This window comes from Egretta garzetta, unplaced genomic scaffold (assembly GCF_000687185.1).
Source record: "Egretta garzetta isolate BGI_Z169 unplaced genomic scaffold, ASM68718v1 scaffold287, whole genome shotgun sequence".
Classification (NCBI taxonomy): Eukaryota; Metazoa; Chordata; class Aves; order Pelecaniformes; family Ardeidae; genus Egretta; species Egretta garzetta.
Window position 1 is genome coordinate 10075028 of NW_009260435.1, and position 12768 is coordinate 10087795.

General features: G+C 39.7%; 1 protein-coding gene across 6 annotated transcripts in view; it reads left to right on the forward strand.

Moving 5' to 3' along the window:
• FAM214A (family with sequence similarity 214 member A) overlaps positions 1 to 12768 on the forward strand; it is a 47868-nt gene that overhangs the window by 11961 nt on the left and 23139 nt on the right. For 4 of the 6 annotated variants that reach the window (XR_004842668.1, XR_004842669.1, XM_035899578.1 and 1 more), the window contains exon 2: positions 10995 to 11082. The exons of 1 other annotated variant lie outside the window; for it this stretch is intronic. Coding sequence is in view for 3 of the 5 variants with exons in the window: in XM_035899578.1 (XP_035755471.1) it covers positions 11031 to 11082 (52 nt within the window). In the remaining 2 variants the exon portion in view is untranslated. Of the gene's footprint in view, positions 1 to 7563; positions 7956 to 10994; positions 11083 to 12768 lie in introns of those variants that run through there. One more of the 6 variants, XM_035899579.1, reaches the window with a different exon arrangement.

The window sequence follows — 12768 nt, forward strand, 5'->3', positions numbered from 1 at the left end:
GGGGGGAGGGAGGTAAGGGGGGCACCGGGCCGCAGAGGCCCCCCGGGCCTGAAACGGGTTCGAGCCGTGTAAGTGTGAGAGGAATCGGCGATTTTTGTTGGTGTTTTTCGATGAAAGGTGATTTAAAATCCGCCTGTACTAAAGTTCGCCTCTCAGGTCGAGCTGAAGAAGTGTGCTGTACTTAGTCTGTAAATAGTTCCTTTAAAAAAACCAAACAGTTTCGCCATATGTTCTTCCTTTAGTTCTGTCTACTGGGCCTATAAAAGGTTGGATTTTTGTGAGGTTTAGGTTTTGGTTTTTTTTTTTTTTTCCAACCGCCCTTTAAAGGAAAGTAATGGACAGCCTGAAAATTAACTCTGTTAATTCATTACATTGTTCGGGCAAGAGTATTAAATGGCCTGGAACAGGAGGGGGGTATTTTTAAGCCCTAAAAGCGAGACATCTCGTTAAATGTCAAATCTGCTAACAGTTGCAGTTAGTGTAGCCATATGTAACTGCTTGACTCTTCATTGTTATGGGGAAAAAAAAACCTCTCCCCCCTCCCAAAAACACCCTGAAGCTTATTTAACTGAGTTTCTTCTGTGCCTTGTTATGTAGGTCAAGTTTCTCTTTTTTTTTTTTCTGTGTTTTTTTTCCTCCAGCAGGAGGAAACTATTACAGTATTTTGATTTCTGCTAGAAACAATGCATGAAAGCATTATCAGCCCTTTGCCACTACTTGTTTGTCTTGGGGCAAATGAAGCTGATGCAAATATGTCCCCTTTGGGGGGCAACTAAAAATACGTATTTTTAATTAGCAGCTTAGTGGTTGCTCAACTATACGCTGTGTTTAGGGCTGACTAACTAGCATACTGAATTCAATGCTGAATTGAAGATTATCCATTCCTTTTTATGCAAACCTGTTCTGAAAAAATGCAAATGTTGTTCTAACCAAGTACTTGTTTATGTTTTCATCCTGGGTCTGGAGCTTGTTGGTGTTCCTCTGAAAGGTACTGGAGCTCTAGCTTTCATGAGCCTGCTGACATTAGATGTCCACCTCCTGATACAGGAGGAGGAACAATTCCACTAGTGTACTCCTGTGGTTTGTGTGGGAATATTAGTTTTGAATAAAGCACTGCTTTATAAAGTAGTAAGGAATTTTTGAGAGGACAAAGTAAAATTTCATAATTGCATATATTAAACTTTAAATGTGTTAATTTAATGTCTGCCATTTTGCTATGTAGAAAATTCCCATCTATTAGGAGAGAGGGAGGCAAACTAGATTCTTGGCTGAAGTTCTGTTGAGCCTTTAAATTTTGACCCTATGTAACATTTTATTCTTTTGAGTACCAGAAGATGATTAAAGCTTAATAACATGACTTACAATGTGGAAACTTGTAAATAGCTGAATTGTGCTGTGTGACACAGTTCAATTCTAAAACTATAAAAAATGGTCTTTTGTTTTATGCATTCAAAATTCTGTAGTAGGCTCTGGTGTCCATTTTAAAAATGAGCAGTCTTTTACACAGCTTGAGAGTTGTAATGTCCTCACCTCGCCTCCTAAATAAAGCTTAAAGACAATATTATGGGCCTGGCCATTCTCCCAGATTTTTTTTAAATGAGAAGCATATATTGTCTCTTTTGTAACTTTTTTACTTTTGCAGGTTACTGTTTAACTGCTTAAGGGCAGGCCTTGTAGGTGAAGGTTAATAGCATTGGAAAAATTACCCGAGGAGCTTCATGCTGCTCTACCATCATCAATTTCATCTCGGTTCTTTCAGAGCTCCTTGCATTTCTGATGAAGTGTACAGTACCTGCCTTTGGTCTGCTAGCATTGTTCTTCTGTTCCCTCCCCACCCTCTAAATAACTTGGATGGCAAATACTGAAACAGACCTACTGAAGCTGGAGGTAGCCTCACTAGCTAGGAGGAAGATTTTGGGTGGTCAAACATGTTCTGACAAAGTTCCACAAGATAAATTACCCATCACTTAGATGACAAGGAACAGGTTGTAACATCAGCGTTTTGGGAGATGAAGTAGGAAAGCACAAAGAGAAGATGAATACAGAAAGGAACTGCAGTAGAAGAGGTCAGATGTCATGAAAATAGTTTGCTTTGGGCTTTTGGTTTTGTCTTTATTTCAGGTAAAATAATAGGATTCCTAATCTACATTCCTCACCTGGGGACACTTCCTAACAAGTCTTATGCTTTTTTTCCTGTGTGCTTTTTTAAGTACCCTGATAGCTAGTTCTGTTCTAGCAGCAGTGCTGCGGAAGTTTCCAGCTTGTAGGTGTGATTTCTAACTGACGTGATGTTGTAATAAAGTTACAAGAGTATCAGCTCCTACTTAACCTGCATATTATATATCTAATGTTTAATGTGTGGTCCATTAAAATAAAATTCTTGAATTCTTGAGTGTTTCTATCTTCTTGTGAATATTCTTCAAAAGCTTATTAACAGTGGTTTTGCATTGTTTGTTTTGTTTCTCATTTTCTTGTTTTTCAGTTATTCTGGGGAAATTAAATAAAAGGCAGTTCAGTGGCATTAGTGGATGCCTCACATGTAGGCAGAAAATGTGCTTAACAGTTCTTCCCCAGTGTGACTGTATTTATCTTAGGTATGCCATCAGTGTTTGCAGGGCTGCTTGGAGTTGAACCAGGTCTCTGGAGTTGATGTGGTTTGATAGTCAGAAAACTGCCCTGCGTGTAATTCCCCAAGCCTTCACGGGTGAAGTTGAGTATCTGTAATGGAGACTTCTCCTGAACATGCTGAAAGGAAAACCTTTTCAGACACTTCTAGACTGTTTAGTTGCATCGTTCTCATTGAAACCAGAAGTAATGAAACTGTCTGGGTTCTTGTTGTGATACAGTATCACGTGGGATTCGAAAACATTGCGTTATATCAGACCTATCCTATGCACATGTGGTTGTATCTCCCAAATCTGTCATCTCTGTAGAATCCGAGAAGGGACCTTAGCCAGTGCTGTCTCTGCACCAGGTCTTGGCACACTGAGATTGCTAGTGTGTGGAACAGGCTGCTGGTCTGCTTGAGTGAAAGACTAGCCTGGAAAATACTGTCTTTGTTATTTGGATGTGTGAATTAGTATTCTGATGTCCTGCAACTCTCTTTCCATATTCCCACATAAATACTTTTCAAATGTTTCTTCCACTTTAGGTTTGGGAGATCTGAGCTTTGCTGGCTATGCCTGTGAACAGAATGCTGGTAGCATATGTGATGCAGTGTTTCCTTGTTCAATGACTGAAACAAGGGCTTCTGGTACTGGGTGGTGGGGTTTTTTTTGTTGTGTTTTTCGTGGTTTTTTGTTTTTGGTGTGTGTTTTTTTTTTTTTTTTTTTTTTTTAGCAATTTTAGGAACAATGAAAGAAACAGTCATGTTGTTCCCTTTTTGTCAGTGGATAGCCTCCCACTTTCTTCTGAGAGCATGATGAGTGAGGAGCAACAAGACTGGCCTGCTCTCCTGGGACTAGATTCAGAGTCAGTATTTTGCTTTAGGTCATAGAGATTTGAATTAAGATAGTGAAATAAAGATAAGGTAAAATATTTCTAACTCCAAAATTCTAACTTGGGAATGTGAGAACTAAGTTTTTGTTTTCTTAACTTACACAGCTAGAAGTTGAATATATTTCAGATTCTCTTAGAGGATAAAAGGCAGTGTTTCCTTGCTAGTATCACATAATTGAGTCTATGCTGTTCATTCTCTGAAATAAAATTACAAAACTCTTCTGCAGTATTGAGAAGATGGGATATAGAAGGATGAGGGATGCTGTGGGACTTAGGAATATAACATAGAGGGGAGTATGCTTAACTGGGAGGGATATGGCCTGTCTAGCAGTTTAGCCACATCGTCTACTGTCAGATGAAATTATTTTCAAATTGATATCTCTAACAATAAATCTGCTGCTCCCAAATGATGGTGCCTGCATAAGTGTATGCTTTTTCCTTGGTGAGAAAGGAGCACGTTGACCAAGTTTAAGTAATGGTGGTCATCCTACCTGAAAGATAACTGAGCTCTCAGATGAATTTCCACATTAATTGGGAGCTTTACAAAAGGGGTGAAGGTGGGGAGTTAGATTCTGCAAACTTAAATAGCAAGCACCAGCGCTAACAAGCAAGACGGTTGTTAAATAGTTAATAACAGATGGCTGAACTTCTGATGCAAATGATCAGACAGAACAAGAGAAGTTCTCTGGATCCTGACCCAGAGACTCCTCACTGCTGCCATGGCAACTAACACTTTTTTTTCTCCAGTTTTAGCAAAGTTTATGGAACTGAAGATGACTTGTTGGTTTTACAACTTTAAAATAAATTCTAAAAGGCGAAGCGGACCAGCTGGAGGAGGAGAAAACGTAAACTAAGAGAATGTGGATTCCTATGGGCCTTGAGTATTCTAGTTCCTATAGGATCTTTCTGAAAGATGTCTGAAGGACTGTATACTTTAAAATGCTTGGCAGTTAAAGTATTAGTCTAAATAAGTTTATAATCTGAGCGGGTCTATCTGAACCTTTTTCATTTAACTTAGCGTGAAAATGACCTACTGCAACTGGAATAGCATTGCAAGGGTAGAAGGGGAAGGAGGTAGGGAGCTCTGTGTATTTGGCCTGGGCATGGCAGAGGAGCGAGGATAGAGCCTGGAGCTCGTGGAGTGGATGTGGCCTTTCATCTGACTTGCACTTGCAGCCAGGCGTTTGTCTTCCTTGGTGGGGGTAGGGGAATGTCACTGCAGGGTAGTGGAGGTCTGTCACGGGGGCCATGGAGGGGGTTGGAGCTGTTTGCCACTGGACAGAGTAGGACCTTCTTTGCCACTCTGGTTCTGTTGTTAAAGACTGGGAGAGTATTCTGGAGAAATGCTGCTACAGCCCTACTTTGCCCATGCTCTTTTTTGCTAAGGTGCTTGCCCTTGGCTGCTGCAAGCAGGATGCTAGAAGGACACTGCGTGCCATCTTTCTTACTTTTATAGCAGAGTTACTCTACAGTTCCTGTACCTACTGTAGTTAAATTCAAAACAGAAAGTTCAATATCTCTTTTTAGGGTAGGACACCTGGAGGAATGTTGGTATAGACTGAACTCCGTGGCACTAAAACTACTGGAGGGTAGTGCTTCTGAGGCAGGTTTTGATCTGGTCCCCTGGGAAAGCTGTGAACAAGACCTGTGTATATACTGAACGCAAGTCACTTCTCCTAAAGCATAAACAACCCGTTGTAAGTCTGTTTTGTCAATGCTGTTAAGAACACATAGTTCCTTCAGCTCTTGCTGGTTTTGTGAGGTACACCTATGCCTGTGGGTCTTGCACTACAAGAGTGGCTTCTTTACAGAATGAAGGAGGTCCTTCATGTAGGTGTGTACCAAGCCACTATATTCTCAAACTGTATTTCCAGAGTGTATCATATTGCTGTGTTTGATAGTCTAGATGGATCAAGGAATTCTTTAGCCTCAGGTGTATAACTCAGTCATAGTATTACTTTTAAAGAGAAGGGAAGCAAATTCCTGGAGTTCCTGAAGATTATTATTTGTTATCTGTCATACAAATGAAGAGGCACATTCAGGTATCACGTTTTGCTGGGTATTATACAAGCATGGAACAAAAGACCATCCTCACCTCAGACCTTATGCAAGTATCAAGCACGAAATCAATGACTTCCAACAGAGGGCTGTAAGGAAACAAAGGGATAATACTGACGAGACAAATAAACTGTGCTCCTAGCATACAGGCTACATCTATCACCCTAACAGAGAAGCTGGAAAGCAGAGTAATTTTGCATCGTGTTCTTCCCAACTGTAGGGAGGAAGTACAAGTGATTAAAGCAATCAAAGGATAACGGGGAGTTTACTGCAATAGTGAGTGGGAGACAACAGGAATGGTGGTAAGCCATGGAAGATCTTGAAAGTGGGTTATTTGGGTTTTTTTGGTTTGTTTTTTTTGTTTTGTTTTTAAAAGCCATTTGCTTTTTATGAAAGATGATGCTTTGAGAGGCAAAAAAGACAACAGGCAAATACAGTTTCCTGTTAGACACCAACCAGACGTACCTTCCTCACAAGGCTGGATACTGGTGAGGCATTATCCTTTCTGTGTCTCTTCCACACTCATTTTCAGTGCTGAATTCCATGAGAAATCCTGCGGGCACATCTGGCTTTCCCCTGAGCAGGCAGATAAGCTACTGCCACCTGCGAGCTGAAGCCCAGGTGGTATCCACGTGGGCTCTGCCTGGCCCAGAGGTCCCCACTGGCAGGGCGTGCTTCCAGCTTCATCACAGCTTGGGCAGTGAAGGATTTATTTCTGAGGAAAATTTTAGGATTTCAGACTGTGTTTTTCCATAGTCAAGAGTAAAACCAGCTCATGCTGAAAGCAATTCTCTAAATGCTATTTCCTAGGGATCCAACCCAGCAATAAAGGTGTAGTGAACCAAATTTGCCCGTTTTTCTGGGGATGAAGAGAGCAGGTTGCTTGTTGTCTGGATTCCCATGCTGGATTCTGGCACTAATTCAGATGGTAAGAATAAAATGTTCTGTGCTAAAAATCTCTCAGATATGTTTTTTATTAGTCCTTGAAGATAAGCGATTGCAAAACCCATCTGTTTACAGTAATAACCAATGTAGTCATATGTAAATTCAAAATCATTTTGACTACTCTTTCACACTTTGTTGTCTCTTAAAAAAAGATCCTCTTCCTCCAACAAAATTATGCATTGTTGTCACCTGATAGTAACAAAATTTGTTTTCTTTATTGATTTCTAAGAGAAAATCTCTGTATAATCTTTTTGGTAACTGAAAGCATTGACAAAACAAGTACATCTATCAGGCACTTGGATTCTGTAATGTTTGGGGGGCTTCCTTTTTTTGTCTGATGCTCAACTTGAGCATTCACAATAATGTACTAAATCTATTAAACCTGACAAGTGGGTGAATCCTTAATGTTGCCTGAACTGTGCTAGTAGCTGATATGACTATTTGGCATTTCTGAGCTGAAGGCAGCTTGGAGCAATTTTCCCTAAAATAAAGTAATTTTGACATCTTCTAATTTAAGTTTCATTGAATATTTACTTTGGACATTAATGCCTTTTCTGCTGGTCCCAAATTCAAGGTGGCTTTTTTTTTTTCCTGCTGTGTACTTTTGATTAAGTATGTATTTGCAAGTTATCAAGCAGGAACTAAAGTTGGGTTTTATTTGTTTATCTGTCTTTGTTTATGTCAGTTGTTTTTGCACAGAATGCAAGAGGCTGTGGAGGGCTTTGAGCTTTGGCTGGATAAAAACTGTTGTTCTTCATACGCTGCTTGTGTACACTATTTTTAGTGTAGTGTTTTGTTTTTCCTAATAACTTATTGCTCTGTCTCTTGACTCACGGGTCATGTGATTTTAAAGCATGCAAACATGTAGAGGTTGGATCCTTTACTATTTATATGTACTATATATATTTATATTTACTATAAAGTGCTAGTTTATCTTGAGGAGCAGGATGCTGCTGCTGCTGGTGAGATTGGTTTGGAAGTGGTCATGGAGGGGTGAGCCCTGTCGCTTCGGTTCTCTGGAAAGTATGTTCTAAGAATACGCAGTACAGGGTGTTACAAAACACACGTGCAACCAATAAACTTGGAGTGGAGGCTGGGGATGATGGGTGACTCGAGGTCAGCGCTGTGCAGGGAGACTTTTGCCTGCTGGCCCTCACTGTGTCTGTCCTCGCTCTCTGCCAGCAGCGGCGCAGTCATCCATGAACTCACTTTTTCCCTTGAGAAGGGAGAATTGTTTTGAACAGATACGTTATGAATACACCACTATTATTCTTGCTCTAGTAGTGTTAATTTTGGCACTTTGGACGAGTGTCTTGCATCTAGGATTGTCATAAGCTTGTTTTGTTCCACGAGGTGCCTAGTGGCTGGATGTTTCTGGTAGCCTTCAAAGCTGCAATGCGAGCCTGGCAGGATGGTTGAATGAAGGGGAGAGAGAAAGCAGACACTGAAATTTTGTAAGTAAACAAGTATATTACTTGAAATCTCAACGTTCATGTGGGCCCAGTTTTTAAAAAGGTACTTTCCAAGATGTGTGTACGTGTGCAGGGAAAGCCTAACAAGGTCTGAATGCTCTGAATGAGTCTGTTTTCTTAAAGTAAATCTGAACTGTAACAAGATAAATGTCATTCAGCTGGATCCTGGCGATTCTTCAAATTCTATGAAAACAAAGAGGGAGCAAAACCTGCATCCATCAAGCTATTCAGTACTTGCACAGATGAAATAGGTCTAGACTTGTAAAATGACTATTCTGATGGTTCGGATTGAACTAGAAGTTCATTACTGCCCAGGCGGTTGCAGATTTTTTCATTCCTGGCCCATGAGGTCTTTTCAGCCTTGTGGAAAACTGCACAGACTGTCATCTTCTCTAGAATTTAAAAATAAACTTTCACCTATCTGTATCTCGGGTTAGCTGAAACAGAGCTGGCATTCTCAGGGCTTTCTTTTCATTCATAACATTATAGTTTTTCTGTGTTTCTCTAAGACCACAGAATATTTGAAATTGAGTGTTGTGTGCCCTTGAGGGAGAGGGGTTGCTTTTTGGGTGGGTGCAGGGCTTATCGCTGCGCTACTGAGTTGCTGATAGCACCTCTCTTGCACTCTTGCCAAATTTGTAATGCTAGTAACGAAACCGAAACTTTTTGAAAATGTGACACATCTAAACAATGATCAAAATTCTTGTCCCTGAAGAAATGACATACTAATCATGTCCGTGGGAGGCCTCTTAGGTGTTTTTTTTTGTTTGTTTGTTTGTTTTTTTGCCCGTGGGAGGCCTCTTAGGTGGTTTTTTTTTTTGTTTGTTTGTTTGTTTTTTTTTTTAAATAGTCTTTTAATAGAGTACACTACTTGCACCAGAAAGTGGACTAGGTCATAGATGTTTTTTTCCCAGAACATCTAGACTTCTGCCTACCCTTCTCTGGCTTACTGTTGTTTGGGGTTTTTATGTTACCACAGTGGAATTGAGAAATTGCAATATCTATTAAAAATAGATACTGATATCTTTGAGGAGTTTTTCAACATACAATAGGTTCCTCAGTAGTCATTGAAAAAAGATACTTTTCAAGATATTAAAAGCAGGGGGGAATTACCAGGGATGTCTGATTTGTGCAAGTTTTTAAATTAGCTTATTAAAGTCAGTAGTTCCTGACTTCAGAGTCTGAAGGTCATGGCTATCAAAAATCATCAGTTGGGCTTGTTGGCATCTGACCGTAGCACAACGATGAGAATGTTTGGCTACTGGTTGTTGAAAGTTTTCAGTCTGTGTGGAAGGCTGAGTGCTTTAGTACTTACAAAACTTTGCCTGCTTTGACAACAGTAGTGTGTTGAAGGCTGGGTGCTTGGTGAAGGGTTTCCATAATGTGCCATCCCATAAGTCAACGTGGTACTTTTTTCAGGGGGTTTCCCTGACTCCAGCGGCTGTGGCATCCCTGCTGATTCCACCCAAAAATGAGTCAGTGCTTTCACTTTGCGCTTTTCAAATTCACTCTGGTTTATTTTCAAGAGATGTGACTACAGTCTGAAGCAAATGGAACATCGTGTAACTGTTCTTTTTCTAGCAATGATCTTAGGGAAGAACACTACCAGTTTGTGCCTGGTGATTATAAACCAAAGTGGAGCCTGTGCTCACAGAGAGCGTAGCTGGCTGTCCCCAGCAGGAGTTTTGTGTGCTCCCATTACGGTTTTGTTCAGGCCCTTAATGACTCTTCCAAATGATTCACTCAAAATCTTTCTGAGAGCTGAAGCCTACTTCACGTTCGTCCTCCTAAAAGAAGTGTTATCAGTATTAACAGGAAAATCAGCATAAGAACACTTGAAAACATGTTGGAAAAGTCTGTAAGCACAACAAATGTATAAGGTGATGAGATAAAGCATGAAATACGCCAAAGAGATTAATTTTTAGTGTTAGTGGGGAAATCTAAACGAGCATTTTTTGGCAAGTGTAACTCTACATCGCTATGAGTGCTGTTCCCAAAGATACTTGTGTGTATTGTGAAGATGATAAGCTACAGAGGAATAAACTGAGTAACACTTTAGCAAAAATCTGGTCAGCGCAAAATGCGAGCATGTTGTGTTTTACGTACAGGGCTGCTCTCTCTGGCAACTCTCATAAGCATTGAAATACCTATTGTAGGATTTTTAAACAGCCTTGTGTTGTTTTCCAGTAACATGTGAGAGCGATTTATTATTACAAATTACTGCTTTCCATCTTTAAACCAATCTCTGTATAAAATATTGCAAAAGTCTGCAAATAGTTGAATCTTTGTCAAGCTGGATTGTTGAACAAATTAAAGAGGGAACTTACGTCTGTCATCCTGAATTGTATTGTGTTTAAGGCCTGAAATAAAATTTCTGCCATGCATTTTTATTCCTGTATTATAAAAATGCTATCACAGCTGGAATTTAATGCATAGCTGTTGTCAACCTGTTTAATGGGAGAGATGTCTTGGCTTCCAAAAGGAGTTCCAAAAAGGAGACCTCCCAGTACTCAATTGCTGCAACTGTTGTGTGGATGATACACTTTCAGAAAGAGATGAGGCTTAGCCAAATAAATGTGCTTTTTCACTGTTAATTTGTGTTGGGCTTCCTTTCAAAAGAAAGCAACAGCTACGGAGCCATTGCATTATGGTATTTACAGCTAACATAAAGTTGTGTAAGTCAACAAAGCCTTCAGTCTGTACGTCTTCAGCTGCGTAGTTGCTGCTGAGCTGGTTTTGAATTAGTAACAGTAGTGAAGATGGTCATCAGCAGTCATCATCCTCATCTCCAAACACAGTTCCCTTGGCTGGGGAAGTCTTGATGAAAAATGAAACAGTCATCATCATCATCAGTGAAGGAAGTATGGGGGAAAAAAAGATTGAATGTATATCTAGAAATATCATATTGGAAAATCTGTTGTATTTTAATGTAAAAACACTTAATTGTTTTTCCAGAAAACACCTTAGGAATAAATTTTCACATATCCTGTAAGCTTAAGTGCACTCTGTTTTCTGTTCTAGGGTGACACACGGCTCCTTCAGCTCCCCAAACCAAGCATGTTGGATGCGGTTTCACGTTATGGTGGCAGTGACTGTGAAGCTAGCCTAGGTCTGATCTCCACATTGCCCTTACTTCCTCCTGTGATCTAGGGTGGGATGTAGAACAGGAGCATTTCAGTAATTTGTTTTCAATATAATTCTGCAAAATTCATATCGGCATGTTTATGAGGGTGGTAAATCAGTGTTGATGGTGAGAGTGAAGGCTAGATATAAACTATTCAGCTTCCAGTTACAGCTGTCTATTCTATACTTAGTGCTACGTACATATTTTGAGAGATGTTTTCCCCTAATTGTTTTATGAACTAACAGAAATACCTGAAAAATAGTTTTGAGTTGCAGAATTAGAAATCCTATTGCTTTGTCACGTTTTTTAAGGTGTTGTTGTTGGTTCTTTTTTGTTCAGGTAGGTTTATTGAGTCACACAGTTTGTTCTAACATAATCTAATTTAGGCAGAACATCAGCTATTCAAGGCAAAAATGTAAAAAAGCTAGAGAATGGAAAACTCAGAAATTACTTAGTCTGCTCCTGATAGGCATGCTTGTTTTATTATAATGTGACTTCAGAGGTTTTTTTGTGTAGCCACATTTAACAAAATCACCATCCAAGAAACCATAATATAAAGGAAAACATAATTTGATGTGTGTTTAAGTAAGGGCATTAGCTGAGACAAGTCTACTTTGCTTTTGGTACCTGTCCGGTTATAGCATGTCAGTACAAGTAGCATCTTCTTCTATAACATGTTCTTGTAGACTAGTAAGTTTAGGGATCAGCAAAAAGTGTTTGTTCTCTTCCTTCAACTGGCTTATGTTTAAAATGCTAAACCTTGCAGCACTGAAAATCTTACTGCTTTATGCTGACATTTCAGCACTTATTTACCCATGTCAGGGTACAGTGGAATAACTGTATTTTAGAATATCTGAGTTCTCTTGCAACTTTTGGTGAACTGAGGTTTGAAACGAGCCTCAAACTTCACATTTTCAGGTATTGCTTTCCTTCCACTAAATACAGATGATGAAAGCATAATGATCGACCTACTTCACAATTTGTGATTTCCTTGTGGAGCAGGAAACAATTCAGCTTGCATCATTTGTTCTTTAGTATTCCTTTTCTTTGTCCAGTTAAGAGAAAATAAACCATTTTCCCCGATCAAAAAGCAAATATTGGATCTAGGATTTGGTTTAATGCCAAAAAAATCAAAAGGAGCAGGTTAAACTGTTGTTGCTTAGGTAAAAATAGAAAGCTACAGTTGGAAGAAGAGAAGTGACTCAGTAAGCAGTATGGTGATGGCAAAATAGGATGTCAGCCAAAACGCAGGAAGCAAGATGGGAACACCCAGATCAGTTTAACAGTCTGCATTCTACACTCTCAAAGAGTGGTACTTTCTGAGACTGAGATTTTATTTCCATACTTATTAAGCTGCTTGAAACTAAATAAGTTTTAGTAAAATGTGACCTGTACTTTTTTTTTTTCCCCCCCAGTCCAATTTTAAGACCAGCCTCTTTTTGGTAACTTTATTTATGGTAAAGCTGCCTTGAGATTAGCTCTGGGTGCTATGAGAGGCATCCAGCAGAAGCGTGTGGTAGATCTTGGGCGATACACGCATACCAGGGGAGTTACTGCAGTGCTGCCATCTGGATTGGAGCTGATGGCACTGATTGGTACTCGTTGATTTTTATTGCTCTGGAGCAACTTCATCAGCTGCCATGTAGCTGTGTCTTGATTTTTAAAAAAACC